Genomic DNA, 19098 nt, shown 5'->3' with positions numbered 1-19098 from the left:
GCTGTATATGGTAAGGAATCTAAAAGGTGGAGAAAAAACTTAACTTTTGTACATGAAAAAGAAAGAAAAGATGCATCCACACTTCTGTACCGGTGACTCCAGCAAGCCTTTGTGATTTCTGTATGTGCCAAAAGCCATGTACATCCTTTGTAAGCTGTCAAAACTTCCAGCTGCTGCTTCCAGAGGTATGCACTGTAATTCTGCCTGATTGTGGGCAAGTCAAACAGTTTTGCACCCCTGTTAATTTTCGTAGAATCATTAAGGTTGAAAAAGACCTGTAAGATCATCAAGTCCAACCATCAACCCAATACCACTATGCCCGCTAACCTGTGTCCTGAAGTGTTACATCTACACATATTTTGAACACTTCCAGGCATAGTGACTCCACTACTTTCCTGGGCAACCTGTTCCAATGTTTGACCACTCTTTCATTAAAGAAATTTTTCCTAATATCCAATCTAAACCTCCCCTGGTGCAACTTGAGGCCATTTCCTCTTGTCCTAGCTACCTCGGAGAAGAGACAAACATTGACCTTTCAGGTGTTTGTAGAGAGCAATAAGGTCTCCCCTCAGCCTCCTTTTCTCCAGGCTAAAGAACCCCAGTTTCCCCAGCTGCTCCTCATAAGACTTAGTCTCTAGACCCTTCAGCGGCTTTGTTGCCTTTCTCTGGACGCACTCCAGCACCTCAGTGTCTTTCTTGTAGTGAGGGTCCCAAAACTGAACACAGTATTCAAGGTGTGGCCTCACCAGTGCCGAGTACAGGGGCATGATCACTTCCCTAGTCTGATGACCACACTATTTCTGATACAGACCAGGATGCTGTTGGTCTTGGCCACTTCAACACACTGCTGGCTCATGTTCAGCCAGCTGTCAACCAGCACCCCCAGGTCTTTTTCTGCTGGACAGCTTTCCAGCCACTCTTGCCCAAGCTTGTAGCATTGCCTGGGGTTGTCATGACCCAAGTGCAGGACCCAGCACTTTGCCTTGTCGAACCTCATACAGTTGGCCATTGATCCAGCCTGTCCACATCCCTCTGTAGAGCCTTCCTGCCCTTGAGCAGATCAGCACTCCTGCCCAGCTTGGTGTTGTCTGCAGACTTACTTGGAGAGTGCTCAATCCCCTCCTCCACATCATTGATAAAGATATTAACCAGAACTGATCCCTGGGGAACATCACTTGTGACCAGCTGCCAAGTGGATTGAAGTCCATTCACCACAGCTCTCTGGGTTTAGCAATCCAGATGGTTTTTTACCCAGTGAAGAGTACACCTGCGTAAGCCATGAGCCACCAGCTTCTCCAGGAGAATGCTGTGGGATACGGTGTCAAAGGCCTTACTGAAGTTCAGGTTGACAACATCTATAGCCTTTTCCTCATCCACTAGGCGAGTCACCTGGTCATAGACGGAGATTAGGTTGGTCAAGCAGGACCTGCCTTTCTTGACCTCATCCTGGCTGGGCCTGATCCCCTGATTGTCCTGCACATGCCCTGTGAGCGCACTCAAGGTGAACCGCTCCATGATCTTCCCCAGTATCGAGGTCAGGCTGACAGACCTGTAGTTCCCTGGATCTTCTCTCTGGCCCTTGTTGTAGATGAGTGTTGTGTTGGCAAGCCTCCAGTCATCTGGGACCTCCTCTGTTAGCCAGGACTGCTGATAAATGATGGAGAGCGGCTTTGTAAACTCCTCTGGCAGCTCCCTCAGTACTTTCAAGTGGATCTCATCTGGCCCCATGGACTTGTGAGTGTCCAGGTGGTGTAGCAGGTCCTCAGCTGCTTCCTTCTGGATTATGGGGGGTTTATTCTGCTCTCCGTCCCTGTCTTTCTGCTCAGGCTGAATACCCTGAGGGTAACAGGTCTGACCATTAAAGGCTGAGGGCAAGAAGGCATTAAGTGCCTCAGCCTTTTCCTCGTCCTTGGTGACAATGTTCCCCCTGCATCCAATAAAGGGTGGAGATTCTCCTTTGGCTCTGTTTTTGTTGCTCACCAGCCTGGGCTGCGGCACCAGGGACGCTGTTGCATCTTCCGCAGCCAGGAGGAAATGGCCTGCCTCTTGTAGGCAGGATAGGTACCTTGAGTTGAGTAGTTAATTAGTAGCTCATTATCTCAACTCAGTCCAGCTGGATAAGAATGATTAGTGCCATAATTCCCCCTTTTTGTTTTACCATTTTTGTTTTCACAAAAGGCTTTATGGGTGAGCAGAGACCCAGCCCATTCATCCAACTCCAGCACGCTTCCCTCCCGCGAATACCACATCGGGGCTTGCGGCTTTACCTTCTTCTCCGAAGGACTCTCGCTCGAGCTCCCGGCTCCAGCTCTGGCTCCGGCTCTTTTGGCTCGGGCTCCTTTGCAGCCAGGGCTCTCGGCTTGGCGAGGGAGTCGGGGCTTCCCAGGGTCTCATCGATGTATCACATCGGGGTCACCAGTTGTTGCTCACCAGCCTGGGCTGCGGCACCAGGGACGCTGTTGCATCTTCCACAGCCAGGAGGAAATGGCCTGCCTCTTGTAGGCAGGATAGGTACCTTGAGTTGAGTAGTTAATTAGTAGCTCATTATCTCAACTCAGTCCAGCTGGATAAGAATGATTAGTGCCATATGTTTTTGTTGTTAATATATTTATAAAAACATTTTCTGTTATCCCTTACGACAGTGGCCAGATTGCGTTCTAGCTGGGCTTTTGCCTTTCTAATTTTCTGTCTACAAGACCTCATGAGATCCTTGTACTCTTCATGCGTTGCCTGCCTCTTCTTCCAAAGGTGGTAAACTCTCTTTTTTTTCCTCAGTGCTAGCAAAAGCTCCCTGTTCAGTCATGACAGTCGTCTTCTCTGCTCGTCTTACGGCACATGGGGACAGCCTCCTTCTGCACCTTTTAAGTGGCTTTTTAATCTGCCTTGCTTAGTGATCCTTGGGATAGAGATTATCTTTTGCTGAGTGCATGCACTTTGCCTTGTAGAAAGTTGTTGAGACTCAGTTACATTGCTGGATGTTGTCTAAAAATATGTATGTTTTTGGTAAATGTCCTCTTGGAAATAACATAGCTTTGTAGTCTATTCCAGTTGAACTGATGGAGAATGTTGAATGCAGCAAAAGCTCAGTCACTATAGTGGAAACATTCCTCCTCACTCTCTGTTCCTGATTTTTTTTTTTAAATGTTGCGCATTGTGATTGCTGCATCATTGAGCATGCCAAGTGTTGCCTTTGCTTTCTCAGAATTTGTTACATTAAGATGTCCAGGAGAGCTTCAACTTGTCCTGAAACTTTGCCCTACTGAGAGATGTGGTGTTCCTGTGGTCTTTCAAATTGTAATGTTAGGTTTGGGAGGAAACAAAATGTGTTTGTGTTTCAATGGGTTTATTCTATATGTTTGTTATTACAGCCTTTTGGGAAGATTTCATGCTCAACTGACAATATAACTTATCAATTATTGTTATGGAAGAGTCACAAGAGTTGCATTCATTCGCATTTGGCTTAGGTACATGCTAGCTTTGCCCAGACCTCCAAAACTGCCAAAGGCCAAATGTGGAATGTGATGAGTATGGTAAAGATTGAACTGGTGAGGAGAAAAAAAAGCTATTCATGTAGAAAACCTAAAATTTTGCCTGTAGTTCCTGTAATAGAATATTGTAGTGTGTTTTATTTTACATTTTTTCTGATGTTGGCAGTTTTTAATTTCTTCTGATTTTTCTCCTATTAAGTCAATTTAGTTGGTTATTCTGACTATCCTTAAAAAGCGTGTGGTGAAATCATGCTGTCTTTTTTGGGTGAGTGGCACAATGGTGTGGCTGGCATTTTTATTCTGCTGTATGTGTCTTTCCAGCCCAAATGACTAGGGACCACTTCGGGTGGTTGTTGCTGGGAATGGTCTTCAGAGAGGGGTTCCCAGGACTGATTTTACACTAAATAAACAGAGGCCACGACGGGAAAACCGTGATTCATTAGGAACCCTGGTTTAGGTCAAAGTGATAAAAATAGCTGCAGAACATCTTAAATTAGTTTAAAAACTAGAAAAGTGAGGGAATCCAATCTAGAGTATTTTGTAAATTGTCCACTTGTCTTTTCAAGAGTTCTCCGCCTTACTCTGCTCTGTTCGGTCTAACTAGGTGTATAATCCAAAGAGATAGCCGAAAAGATTCAGCTGTCAAAGATTCAGATTCTGTAAACACAGGTGTTTTTAGGCAGTGCTGTCAGTACTATGTTTGTCTTTCTGCCGAAACATGTTCCTGGAAGTTTTTGTTTTCTATTTTGGTTTTAGGCAAGATGAAAGAAATGGAAGTAAAATACCAGAAAACCCTTCTATATATTGCAGATAAACTTACTACATCATTCATTACAATTGGTTTAGTTATTCATAGAAGTGTTCCGTAATACACCAGTGAACATGTGTGTTGTATGTTTTATGTAAAGAAGTCATAATTATTAGATTCCTACCTATATGCTCTTACCAGAATGATACGGACATGAATTTTCCAGTCTTGAACATTGGCAGAGTTATGACGACTCCACTTTCTGCAAATACTCTGTATTAAAAAGATATGCTTTATGTTTAACTTTGCAGATCCAGAATGCTAATGATGTGCTAATAGCACCGCTGGAGAAATTTCGTAAAGAGCAAATAGGAGCAGCAAAAGTAAGTGGCTGTGGAAACAATTCTTTTTCATGTCATGTTTGAGTTTATCAGTGTGTTTTGAAGGCTGGACTGAAAACAGGCATTTGTATTCAAACATACTTGATGCCATCCTCATTAATGTATTAGTAAATTATACTGTATTTGCTTCAGAGAAGGAGAAGATTTAGAAATGGACTTTAAAGACTAATTATATGCACAGGGTACAGCGCTTTCTACTATTGCACATTCTTACCATCTGGATTTCTGCTCATCTCTGATGTCTGCATTTACATTACTTTGCTGCTCGGGTTAAGCCAGAACCACACAGAGGGTTCAACCAGCTGCTGTGGGTGCAGTGGCCCTGAAGCGGCTGTTGTATCAAGACCAGAAGTCAGTGGGCTTTAGGCATACTCTCTTTCCGTCTCTGCTTTCCCTCTCCACTTCACATGGCTGATGCAGTGTATTCATCTTCACAGTGCCGAGAGATGGTGGAAGTGCTCCAGTTGGTAATTTAAGCCAGTTCTTTGGTGTTAAGAGTTACATCTTTGTTAGGGAAACAGCACAGATTGTCTATACCCAGGGTTCAGCAGTCAGCTAAGGAAATCATGTATATTGGGGAAAAAGATGTTGGAATGAACAGTTAGTCTAGAAGAGCTATTTTCAGTCTGATCGTGGAGTCTTAAGGGGTTATCAGTGACTGCTTTGATCACAATCTTGGAGAGATGCATAAAGGCTGCAGTAGTCAATTAGAGATACAATTAGTAACGGTTCCTTCTGTCTCTACAAATACACTAGTTCTGAAGCATTTTACATCTTGTATTAGCACTTACAAAATTTTCTGGGAAATTTTCCATTTTGTGAGGTTAAACGGATATGAAAAAAAAATCTCTCTTTGATGTAGCTGAGGTTGCGTTTGTGCTGTACTCAAACAACCTTAGAAGAACAACAGAGCTATTGGAAAGAGAGACAGAAGGTTTATACTTTTTGTACTGCTATTGTGAACGTGTAGCAAACAGATGAGACTGCTTCCGCACAGGAACTAAGTAAATGTTTGAGAAGAATTTTTACTCTGAACTTGAGGTCAGATTTCTCTGAAATGGATGTTCTTTACCCTCTTGCTTGATATGTTTTTGTGTACAACTGCATTCTTCTCTCGTCCCACCCCTATGCTGCTGTGAGATGCAGGGCTGGGAGTTTATTTACCATGCTGTACAAATCAGAATTTAGCCCCAGCACAAAATTATTTTTAGCATTTAGTAGGTTTTAGTTGTGTTGTTCAGTTCTTTGTGTTACCATTTCATTTCATATTCCTATAGTTTAAGGGATGTCATTCTTCTCTGCGGAGAGCCCTGTTTGAAAGCCTAACCTGCCTTGCTGTTGACTGTCCTGGTACATCAGAGAGGTGACCCACAGGTGGTTCACAGGGCTCTCTGCAGAACTGTGTAAGACACTCCTGTCTCCTTTTGAATGCATCACTCAGTAGATGTCAACACGTATTTAATGATCTTACTGAAGATGATTCCTTTGTGTTTTGAATCAGCAAGTGTTTAACATTAAAGGCAAGGCACTGCAGGACAGATTGAGTCCTCGCTGTTCGGTTATCACAACAGCTCGTTTCTTTTCCGTATCCTTTCCAGATAAAATATGGGGATTTGCCCATCTTATGTAATTTGTGGAAACAGTGATTATTTTCACTCGTCTGTGGTCACACAACGGTGTACTGAGTGAGTTCAGGGGTTTAGCCTGGCTTGGATAACTCTTACTCCAGTACCTAGTGCACTTTATTATGCAGAGCTATGTGTGTTTTGGGCAGTCCAGGATACTGGCTTGACATATCAATTCCATACAGAGAGCTCTCTCAGCTCATTGTTTTGTGAACTGTCAAATAAACTCGTCTTTTCTTGCACTGCTTGTGGAGTTCAACTGTCAAGGTCAAAAATGAGAGATTCAGACCACCCGCATAAGCCAGATTGTGATACAGTTTCAAACATTGGCCTCTGAGTTGATTTTTATCAGCCAAAGCGATTACAGTTGGCCTTTAACTAAGTGAAATCAACAGAAAGAAGTGAGAGATTAATTGCATTTAATACTGTTTTCCTAGTACTTACAAAATAGCAATGTGTGATCTAGGAATAATGAGACCAGTATGAAATAGAGTAGAAATTTGGGCTTTCTGAAACTCATTGTCATTAAAGCAGCCAACGTGGTCAAATGCTTACCTCCACTTCTGTTCACTGGGCTCAACCCTTGAGCACTTATGAACTCTTACAAATATAGGATGAGTTGAGCTTGCTGGTTATTTGTCTGCAGTTAATGAAGGCTTGCGCAGAGATTTGGCTCTGTGAACTCCTCTGGGGTGACCTGAACTGATAACAAAACAAGAAACCTGGACTCTTTCTTATTGCTTGGATTTCAGCAATGCCTTTCACAGGACACTCAGAATGTCACTTTTTAGTTGAGGTCTTGTCTAAACATGTCAGCTGTATGGACCATGTATCATCTGTTACTTTCTGCTCTGAAATAGCAGGTTTGAGCTGTTTTATTCCCTAATATTAATTTACAACAGTGTGTAGAATTGTGTTCATATCAAACCCAAACTCACTCCTATTTCTCTATCATCCCTCTTCTCCCCCCAAAAAATCCAAAACGTTTCTGTGTATGTGTTCCTCTCCAAAGAATGACTGAGACAGTGCAAACTCCATGGAATAGCTGATAGTTATGTCATATTATATAATTCTAGAGCTGTGAATTACAAATAATTTGCATCATAACGTCTTGTGGACCAGCATTTTAAGAGATTAGGTATAGAAGCACAAAGTTAATGGTATATGCCTTTTACACTGGCAATTTCAGCAGTAGCTAGAGAAGCAAGCAGCTGATCTTTGTGATCAGCCTTCCTCTGTGAAGAGTGTATTTTATAAGCAGTGGAGAGTGTTGGATTCTCTCTCTTCTAATTGGACTTTGAAATTATTAGTTTTAGTACTTTGTTAAGCTGTGTTTCCAAATTACTTAGAGAAAAAAAAAATACTAGCTAGTTGTGTTACCAATATGCGTAATAAGTAATGATATTAGGTACCATTCTCAGATTTTGGTAAGGGGAAGATTATGAGAGAGAGTGCTTAAAAATCCTTACTGGGCTTTTTTTCTTTTTTTTCCTAAAACACTAGATGAAGTTCAGCTGGAGATAAAAACAAGCAATTCTCCCCATTGCCCCGCCACACACATGGAGAGAAAAAAAAGACAAAATGTGATTAATTAATGACATTTTTCACTATGGCAATCACTGTTTTATTTTAATAGCAAGTAACTTAGCGAAATTTTTACTACTGTGATGAACTACGTAGGACTAGCCTATTGTTGTGTTTAATACAGAGAATAAGAATGTTTTATTTTTTCTTCAAAACGATATCAAATTTAGGCAAAAAACATAATCACAGCAATCAAAGAGAATATGGAGGATAAAATACATCCTGTTGATGTTACAAATCTGTATTTCAAATACAAGGACAGCATAAACCCAGAGTGCAAAGTTCAAGTGTTTTTGGAATATCTCAAAAATAACATTAAAGACCAGTTTTTCACATACACTTCAAAAACCTGAAAATACCCAACGAATTTGAGAAACATTCCCCATAAAACATTAGTGTTTGTAATCAAACCAGCAGTACACAAATCTACATCGCTCACTCTTCTGGATTTACACTACTCGCTCTTCTGTTTTTATTGCACATATTTCAGTTCTTCCTTTTCTGTACACACTCAGTTTAAATAAAGCTGAGTTCTCTCCAGAGACTACACAAACCCAGCTTTGCATTGGATAGCCTCTTGATTTACTCCATCTGAGCTGAAAAAAACGACCTCTGCAATTACTGCAGAAACGCGAGCAGAAGCCGGGTGAGGTAACTGGGAAAGGATTTCAGGCACGAAGCATTTTGCCTTATTTGGTAAATGTGGTTTGCAAGTCCCCAGCTGGTAACTTCGGTGAGATCATTGTGTGATGTCTTATGTACAATAAGGCCAGACTGTCATGTTTCTTTTATCCATTGAGTACAGTGTTTAGCAATATTTGTTCCAGTATTCGTTGACCTTTAGTTCGACTTAAATCACATCAAAGACAACAGAAGCAATTTTGGTTTTAAGAATTGAAAGTTTTATTTCCTCTTTACAATTCCATTGGTTTGTTTCATAAAATTATTTATTTTGGCCAAGATTATGATTTATTATTATTTACTTTCATTCATTCATTCATTGATTTGAAGCTGTGAGTTCCTTTCTACTTGGGAAACAAATCCATGTTCACTGCTGGGATTCATTTTCATGCATCTACGTTCGCATCTCTGCCCGCATGATGTAGGCATGCAGGAGCTGGCACGCTCTCTCTGTGTTTTATTTGGATTGTCTGGAAGTTGAGGAGCATAAAACAAACAAAAATTTTTAAAAATCTGTCAGAAGGCTGTCAAAGCAGAATTTTAGATAGGTATCTAAGGTCAGTTAGAAATGCCAGAATGTCCATTCTGTGAACTGTTTTCCTTGGTATCTAATCAAATTATAGCACTTGTTGTCCTTTAACGGAGAAAAATGAATGACCTTTCTCCAGTAGGTATGGTGGAAGGTGTTTCATTATAAGCAGCATCTGTTACTCAAGGTTTGGTACTAGTTTTGAGGTATTTTAATGTCAGTCTGAAACAAAGAGGAGAGGGGGCTGGGGGAAGGAAGCAGAAATAGAGGCCAGGCCAGGATAATTGATGGCCAAATGTTTTGAGTTAAAATACAACAGTTTCCCAAAAGTGGTTACTACCAGTTACCCGATATCTTTTTTGATAAGATAACTTATTCTGTAGGCAAGGAAATGCAGCAGATGAAACCTATTTCTGTCTCAGCAAGGCCCTTAAAGCCCTCTACATGAGACATTATAGTTTAGTTTAGATGGGGGTTAGTATCGGAAACTCAATCTGTGTAAGGAAGCGGCTAATGGGGAAAGGGCCGTGAGTTTTGTTTGTGGGAGAGATTGTCTGGTTTGAGAGAAGTTCCTAGTTAGAAGATCCCAAGGGGCTATTTGAGATCAGTCTGTTGTTTAATTTTCGGTAATGACCAGATGAAAGAAATCTAGTGGTGCTGAGACAGCTTGGGGTTGCTGTAGGCTGGGGGTATTGCCAAGATAGAGGAGGAGGACTGGAGGATTGGGAAGAAAGTGTGAAATGAAATGACTGAGCAGGAGGAACTGAGGCTACTTGATGGACACCATACAGCTGCAAACCAAAAATTTACTTTACTGATAAAAAGCTCAGTGGCAATCTCTTTGGATATTACTGTCTTTAAGGATGTATCCCTGATAGACAGAGAAGTACCTGTTTTCATTAGGTTTTCTTTTACGTGTATAAATTCTCAGGTTTGGGATTAAGCTTATAAAGCTTGAAAGAGTTGTAGATTTCATTTGTAAATACAATTAATTCCAAGGTGTTGGTCCCAGATCATTTTTATCTGACAAATAATTCAGAATATGTTGTCTAATCAGATGTCTTATTTAAACTAGTATTGACAGATGCAAGAACTGAGAAAGCTTAAGCTTTTAACTGGCTAAGCTTAAAACAAATACTGGTTTTATAATGGTAAATTTTATTTGTGACAGTTGTAAGAAAAGTTGAAGATTTGAAAACTTCTTCAGACTAAATTTTGTTTAAAGTGTTTGTTGTTTCATCTTGATTTTTGCTGTTTCTCTCTGGATTTCAGTGTCTGTGTATGGAGTCTTCTGTGAATTGACTCAGATCCTAAAATCTATCAGCTGGATTGTTACTTTATCAGCTGCAGCTATCTACTTTCCCTTTGTAATTTGCATTTAATGAAAATGTGTAGTATAAAAATGATTTTAAAAATAGATCTAATGTATTTTCACTTTAAAATATAGCTATTAAAATAAATTTATGGAAATAGGAAGCTGTGAAAGACCTGGTAATCAATTGGTAATTTCTATTAATTTTTTTTTTTAAAAAAAGTAGAAAATAATTGTAACGCTACGATATGACTAGCCACTGCTTCTTTTACACTTCTGTATGTGAAATATTTGAGAAGTTTCAAAAATTGTGATGAAGAGTCCAGTGTGTACACACTTCATCTTTTCAGGCAGTCTTATTTTCTTCTGCAGAAAGCCAAACCGTTAAGCTGGGAGATATCTCTGGCTGAGCACCTGCACCCAGAGGTTTTTGGAAGTGACTAATCTGCTTGGGACAGCTCTTGTCATTCTGCAAATGCAGCAAAATTATTTTTTTATTACAGTTTACTTCAGTTCAATATCTGTTTCATTCAAAGCTGAGAAACTTTTTAGGAAGTTAACTGAAAAAAAAAAAAAAGAGAAAAATCCTAAAAGCTCGTTTCACTTCTAGTGTATTCCTGAAAAAAAAAAAGAGCAAAAACTCAGATCTCATAACTAAAAGATTGTGGACAGAATGATTAAAACCTATTGGTTCAATCTATTAACTGCAGGTGGTTTTTAGTAAACCAGTGCAAAGTCTGTTTTAATAAATTCTGTTAAATGTATTCTTTGTGTTAAAAGTTAGTATGATTAACTGGCTGACTGACTGAAACCAGTTTCTGAAGCTGTGCGTTTTTTGCACTTCAATAAAATTCTAATATTCATCCAAAAGAAAACACCTATTAATTAAGGGTGCATAAATTAGTCCCCTATAGTAAACAGGAAATGTAATTTACTGTGTTCTGCTATAACATTTAAGAATTAAGGCTTAGAATAAATTTTTTAGTTGGTGTAATTGCCTAAATGGGTATGCAGTGTATTTTTGTTGGCAAAAAGAACCATTAATTTTTTAAAAATCTACAGTTAGTAAACCAAAAAATTAAAAACTTAGCTAGCAAGTATCAGCCCTTCTACTGGAAAACAACAAAAGAATGTAAAAATACAAGAAACTTGCACATTTTCTAATTAAATCAAGGCTTTTTCTTGCTAATATCAATCTGTGTCACAGGAAGGATTCGTGAAGGATCTGGGAAGTATTGTCCAAAACAAAAAAGTCTCAGTAGGATACAGCAGCTCTACTCATCTGTTATGTCCTTTCTAGCCTTGCTCCCAGCCGCAGCGTGGAGAGGATTACCTTCCACACCTGAAAAACAGGTCTCAAGATTGTTGATGAGACTCTTCAAGAATCTCAAGGAGGATTTAAGGGAAATATAGGAAGTGGCGAGTTGCCCATGGCACAGAACAGGACAGCACTTGGAGGGCGCAGAGAGTTTAGCATTCACGAGCTCTCGGCCTTCATTCAGCTGGTCAAAGGCACCTCCTCCCCTGCCCCCCTGCACTCAAAGTAAGACTCCACCCTGAATTTTGGCATCTTTTATCAAACCAAATTCATCACGTTTTCAGAAAGGCAGCTGTATTCTTTTACCCTACAGGGATTACTTCAGAGTTGTGCTCATGGGTGTTGCATAATGCCACAGCTGTGCACCTATGGTGGAGTTACATTTTCCATTCTAAATAGAGAATCATTTGGTTGGGACACTGGACTGTATCACCACAGGTTTCCCTTCATCCAGTATCATCTTCTATCTGTGCAGCAGGTTCTGCAGGGGCCTGGGAATATACAAATTTGCACTCTCTTAGCCATTGTAGACATTTTGCTTTTGGGAAAGCAAGTGCAAACTGGCTCTATTCCAAAGTGTAGTGGGTGATAGTAGCTGGAAAGTATCACTTCTGTACTGTAACAAAAGACAGACATCATTACTTCAAACTTTAATGTGTCTTGGTGTAGATACGAGAGCACCAAGAGCTCCATCCTTCTGCTGAATGAACCAGCTTAATTATTTCAGGATCTTTCAGACTACAGTAGCCACCAGAGAACCATTTGTTCCTCTGGAGCTTGCCAAGAAGGGGTGGTCTCAGATGGTTGTTTTGATGAGAAGATCATCCCTCCCTAAGAAGTAAACTGAGAGCACTGCTTGACCTTAGCAGTGCTGCTGGGGAGGCACGACTCTTCACCTCTAAGTGATAGTTTGTGTTCCTTTATCAGTGTTGTAAGAGAGACTCTGAAAATAGATACTTTCAAAACAAAATCGCTTCTGACATTAACCCCAGACTGTTTCCTTTTGTTTTTCTGTCTGTAAACAGCACAGCTTCCAGTTGTGTGTATTAAACTAAAAACTTTCTCATAACTCGCCTCAAATTCTTGCTCAGATCAGCGTTGCGGTCCCATCGCGATGACGTGGAAGGTGGTGTGGGACCATGAGCTGTGCTGGATGTGCTGCTGGCATGCTGAAATCAGCCATGACGGCAGATTGCTTGGCATAGGCAGGAGAGAGAGTCCCAAAGAGTGGTTTTAAAAAGAAATTACTACTTAAGAAAGAGAGTTTTATCTTCTGCTTTTCAAATAAAGCAGTGGGTATGTGACGTTATAAGCTAGTCTGTCGGAATTGCTTTATTGGAATGATATTATGTCCTTTGCAGCTTTTTTGTGTTTCCTTTGCTTTAAGTGCACAAAGGAAAGAAGGTAGTTGCTAACTGTGCAGATGAAGTGGCCTCTTCATACACATTTCAGTTTACTGGTGCACTGGGATATTACTGAAATACACTTCGTTTGTGAGGGAGTCTAGCATAGGAAAGGAGGCACGGAGAACCTGAAACACTCCATGGGGAGAAAAGAAAGCCTGTGCTGATGGGAGGAACATAGGCGAGGAGAGCAGCAGCATCAGGTGTTGGATGCCAACAGGGCAGCTGCTTGGGGAATGGGTGATGGCCATTTAGGGAAACAGAGGAACAGACAAAGAGCAGCAGCGATGGCAGGAAAGGGGCACTGGTGAAGACCAAGGGAAGTTGTTGGCTAGTGTAATACAGTTTTAAAAATTCGATTTTTTTTTTCTTTTTTCTTTTTTTTTTTGTAGTTGAGAAGTTCCCTGCTCTGACTGTTATGATGAAAGCAAGCCTTACTGTCAAGTGCAAAGATGATGCTACAAAAGCTGTCGTGCCTGTAGCAGCCCTGCACTGTGCTTACGTTCCACATAACTGGACACCATATCTTTAGTATTTCTGTGCACTTATGTTAGTAACTCTAGAGCCAAGTCTATCTTCTCTGTTCTTAGTATGAGAACTAGAGAATCAAGAAAAATAAACCTTTTTTCACTGTTGGTGCAGCGTTGGATAACAGGTTGGTGTGACTACTGAAGGCTAACTTCTAGCAGTCTAAACATGGGTGAAACTGAGAGATTTGTCCCTGCTTAGCCCTGGTGCTGGCATGGAAGATTAGGCAAAAATTGGAGCTGCCTGTTACCCATGAGTAAGACCTTCAGTGCCCTCCATTGGAAATGTTGCTTTTCTTCTGTCCGCGCAATCCATGTGTGGCACTGTTTGTGTCGAAGGGTTGGCTACAACTCACCACTTTCATATAGAGAATGTCTCCTCCCCGTCTGATTTTGTTAGCATTAATGTTAACAGGTTTACATGGATGGTGTAAACTTCAGCTCAGTGACTTCAGTGTTTTGAATATTCTAAATCTTAACATGTGTTATTGCTGATGGACTTTTATTTTTTAAGAATAGCATGCCCCAAATGTGAGCTGTTTTTTTTCCTTTTACCATGTAAGTGATGACTGAGGGTTGTGTTGTATCTTTTGTTGTTATTAACTTACTACTCAGCACATTATAGCTATCTTGATTTCCAACAAACATCTGCATTGCTTATGACATGAGCAGTTTATTCCATATGACTTTTGATGAAGTATACAGTTAACTAAAGCTTCTTTCTGAATTCCTAAAGAACATGGGTAACTTTCTTTTTTAAATTATTTAAAGTCACAAGCTTTTGTACAGGAACAGGACACCCTCTTGCTTTTATGATAAAACATTTTTGTCTTCAGAAAACTTATTCTGAACCTACTTTAGAGAAGAATTAAAAAGTCGGTATCTGCTGTTCTGGGGAGCTTCTTCATACTATTAAAGTGGTAACATGCTAATATCCTACGATAGTCCAGCAAAAATACTGCATTTTTAGTAGACGGTAAAAACAATAAAACTAGATTACGTGTGTAGACTCACCAGTCCTGCTGTTTGGGCAGGAATTTAACAGATTCCCAGACAGCTAGCAGCTACTCCTGGAGTCGGCAAATGCCAATTAAACTTGAGAGAACTCTGCAGCTGAATAACAGGGAGTCTAATGTGTCCTGCTTTGCGACCTGCCAGTACTGGCAGGTTTGCATGTCTTTTCACAGTGGTGCTGGGAACTTTTAATATTTTTTTCCATTTCAAGAGAGAATTTTTTTTGAGAGAAACAAATGACATCCTACAAACATTTTTGTTCATTTAATAGTAACTGCTTCTTAATTTGAACAGAATTTTAGATCTCATAGAAATAGTGACACTTTTCTGCTTTTTTTTTTGTCTCCACTGGTAGGTACCTTCTATTTTCACACACCTGATGAAATTCAATAGGGAGGTATTAGGAAATGACTGTAGGATTCTCTTCTTCCAGGGAACATTTTTGAAAGTACCTGATATTTGGTTCTGTCAAGACATTACAGAGAGAAAAGAAAATTTCCTTCAGAAGTTTATGAACTTGAAAGTAAATTAACTTTTGCAGGGTTATTCAGTATTTTACACAGATGTGAACTCTGTCTTAAACTTAAATTAGTTTTGGGTTGTTTAAAGTATGTTTTTAGTTTTATGCATATCTTACCTGATTTTAATTGAGGTTATTTTTTAAACTGCCAGTTTTTAATATCTATCTTCATAGTTTTAATGCTGCCAAACACTCTTGTATTCCTGGTTTATTGGCTTGTTATACTTCATAGTTGCAATATGTTCTTTTTATTATAACTGTTTGTGTCTTACATTGTATTATTTTTTGAATATTCATGGTTTGCATATGGTTGTTCTTTTTTAGTAAAGAATTGATTTAAAGATTTATAGTCGTTAGGACATTTAATTTTTCACATAATGCATTCAGCTTTGATTTGGAAGTGTTTTCACTAGCAGTTATGAGTAACATAAGTCATAATTTATGGTTACATTAACCCTATTTTATACGGAGCAGTATTCCTTATAAACTTTGATATCATGGTGTTCGGCTTCATACTGTTTGCTAACAATACATAAACAATGCCCTTTAACCTCCTAGCTTTCTCACAGATTTAGAGAAACCCTGTAGCCTCATGATACATTAAATTCTGATTGGGAGGAGGAGGGGATGAGTTTTCACTTTTCTTTTTGGAAAATCTCTTTTGGCCTTATCTTGAACTGTGAGCATTCACATAACAAATCAAAATCTCTACCAAGAAAAAATTCCCCACATCCAGACATCTAACAAAATGCAGTCTGTGGTCTCAGATGCCTATGATAATTTGAATTTTATTAAAACTAAACAAAAACCATCACCACCTCAACCTCCTCCATGACAATTCTAAGCAAAACCTCAGGCAAAATAAAATGGAAGGTGAATTTATTTTTCTCATCAGAAGAGAAGTCGTAAGACTCTCAGATCTCACATTTTCCGGGAAATCCATAGAATCTGCGCTTAAATCAGTCTTTCCAAGACTAAGTTTAATTTATTTCCTAGTCTACAGTTCTACTTTCCTTTGTCCTACTACTTAGTAAGAGATGATCCCTCAAATTTACAACTCCAAACAAAATTCCAGTAACTTTGTAGAAATACATTTTAAATTTTTGCTTGGAAGGTAATGAAAAAGGTGGCTTTGAAAAAATATTTCAAGTCTAAACTTCCAGCAATAAACCGTCTCCAGTGTGTTATTATATCAACATTTTTGCAGTTGTTGTCAGAGAGAAGGAAAGGAGACGTGGCTTTTTTGATCTCCATTACCTTCAGTTCCTTCCACTGACAAACGTGTCTGACTTGATCTATATTCAGATTGTGCTATTGTATTTCTGTGCCAGTTTCTACAGTTTGAGTTGGTTAGAAAAATATGTACTAATTTTGTTGGGGTGGGATGGGGAGTAGGGGAGAAAATCGTCACGGCCATGTTTCCCAGTGTTCGCTTGTTTCCTAATCAAGTGAGGGATTCTCACTGAATTTTTTTCTCCATATAGTTTCTTTGCAGTGTTTTCTGGTTTCATTTCCTTTCTTGATCCTTTTAAAATTGCGTCTTACAAAATATGTTTGTTTCATGGTTGTGCAAGGATATTGTTATTGAAAATGAATCTGAACGAAATGCGCAGGTTTTTTTTGTTTTAAAGATCAGCATGTTAAAGTTTAAATACAAATTTTGGGACAAACAGAGTAAATATGTTTTATTTAGAGTAGATGTAAGATTTAGCTAAGATATGCTAATAGATAAGTATATATCTGATCTTTTCACACCCATAGATTTCTGTAAAACAAGACGGATAGGAGAACATCTTTTGAGTTAAACTTCAAACAGGCAGGTCTGTGGTGGTATCTTGAGCAAAATTTATTTCTGTAAAGATAATTTTCTCTTTTTGGAAATTGTCTAATCGGTTTTAAAATAAACTGACATATAAAATATATTATATTTATAATATATATAAAAATATGTATAAAAATATATTCCTCTATAAAACGCAGAGGAAAACTAAGCAGAGAGAGCAAACCCAGGAATTAAACCTAGATCCAGTATTACATGACTTGACTCTGTCAAGAGGGTACTGGCAGTTAGTAAGACTTTGTTACACGCTAGAAGCTGAGCATTTGGTTAAGCACTTTCCTAATGGGGTTGTTAGAAATTTGAGCATTTAAAACTGTAAATATTTTTGAACTGACTTAAGCTTTTTGTTTGTCCAGACACACCTGAGAACGGTTAAACAACCATAGAGAGAAATTTACAGTGCTTAGAGTCTGCAGAACTTGATCTATACAGAAGATATTGGTGTAAAATACATCAAGGATTAGCATTTTGTAGTTTGTATTTTTGTATTTAGATTTTTTGTTCTAGCTGATATTTTGACAGAAATGATTGATGAGTTTCCAGGGCAAGGAGAAAGACTGCGGATTACTTACAGGAAGGATGTGTGAGGAAGAGAGGTAGCTGGAGGCTGAAGGGAATAAGAGACATAGTGCAGAGGTCAGGAATAGCATCTTCCTAATAGCCACATACATTCCTTAGGTTTTGTGTCATGGCTGGTACTGTCTGTTCAGGTGACAGTACAGCATTAGCTTTCTTATCCAGCCCCATCTCTTTTATCCTTGGGATTTGATCCAATGGGGAATCTAGAGGCAGAAGCAATCGTCTGTCTCCTAAGCTTTGAGGAGACAGTTTTGCATGGAAACTTTCTTAGTAAACCTCCTGGCTTGTGGAAGAGCAGGATTCTCAGTCTCATGGGCACAGATTGCTGGGACCAGGATTCAGATGATTAATTTGGGCAGCAGCTGTGTATAAGAGAGTGTTTTGAGGGTTGCAGAAGAAAAGGCTAAAGCTGGAATGAGACAAGTCTGTGACTCTACTTAACATGTGCCGATGTGCTGTGAGTCACCAGTGAGTGTGCGAAGTGAGAGTTGTCTTGGCATAAACCGAAGTGTTGCTTCTCTTCCAGAAAATGAATCACCTGCTTCTATCTTTTTTTTTTGTTAATTTTTATGAAGTAAACAGTTTTCAGAGGCTTAAGCACATTCAAATATTTGGGTTTTACTGGCATAGAACAGGACATGACAAGGAAAGGGAGCTCACTCACCTGTTGGGGCCAGTATTTGTTAGACTTTTCCCAGAAGTGTGTCTGAGTGATCAGTACAATGCCAGAAACACTGTGCCGCTGTAACTACAGCCTTCTTCCCAGAAGTATCACCGAGTAAAGACACTAATGCAGTCAAAACTGCTAAGTGATCTTTAATCTCAGTCTACTTCTGTTTATTCTCGTTTCTTTGTCCACTTTCAGCTTTGACGGGAGAAATTTTATTGTGTTAAAATCTGGATAAAAAGGAAGTTAATAGGATGTGTTGTCCCTGGAAACACTGCGCTCGGGCTAGAAGTTGTCCTGGTATCAAATTGTTAGTTTTCTCCTTAACTGGTGTAAAAGCTGTGAAGGTAGTGATTGAGTGGATCACTGTTACAGCAGAGAGGTACAGTCTGAGAGGAGACTGGCACTGCTGGAGAAGACCAAGGCAGCCTTCAAATTCTGCGTGTCCTCACAGATGATGCCACAGAGATGTTTGTGAAGCTTCATGGGAGATATGAGATGCCTTACAATGACAATTAGTTTATTTGATTTTTTTTTTTTCCTTTTCTGGGGGTAGTTGTATCTGTTTAGATTTGATCATTTACTTTCTGTGTTTTCCTTTTTATGTATAAAGAGAACAGATACCGTGATATGTAATTCACAGGTTTCGTTGTAGATGCTGGAACAAAATATAAGTGGCTGGATTTGGTGCATTGGGAACTGCATTAGATGTGTGAATGAATCTCTCTTGGCATTGACGTGCGTTTGACGTGCTGTATGATAGATGAGGAGCAATTTCAGATGGCTAAATTCCATTTTCACACCTTTCTCTTTGACTCACCAAGCAGCTTAGACTTCAGACTCTTTTCCAACTCTGCTTAGT

The 19098-nt window shown here is 39.4% G+C and overlaps 1 protein-coding gene across 1 annotated transcript in view; it reads left to right on the top strand.

The window, feature by feature from the left end:
* Positions 1–19098, top strand: part of ARHGAP42 (Rho GTPase activating protein 42) — a 172643-nt gene that overhangs the window by 93150 nt on the left and 60395 nt on the right. The window contains exon 4 of the mRNA XM_086613887.1: positions 4548–4619. Within this exon, the coding sequence (XP_086470013.1) occupies positions 4548–4619 (72 nt within the window). The remainder of the gene's footprint in view (positions 1–4547; positions 4620–19098) is intronic.

This window comes from Tauraco erythrolophus, chromosome 1 (assembly GCF_009769465.1).
Source record: "Tauraco erythrolophus isolate bTauEry1 chromosome 1, bTauEry1.pri, whole genome shotgun sequence".
Classification (NCBI taxonomy): domain Eukaryota; kingdom Metazoa; phylum Chordata; class Aves; order Musophagiformes; family Musophagidae; genus Tauraco; species Tauraco erythrolophus.
This window is presented reverse-complemented; position numbering and strand designations above follow the sequence as displayed.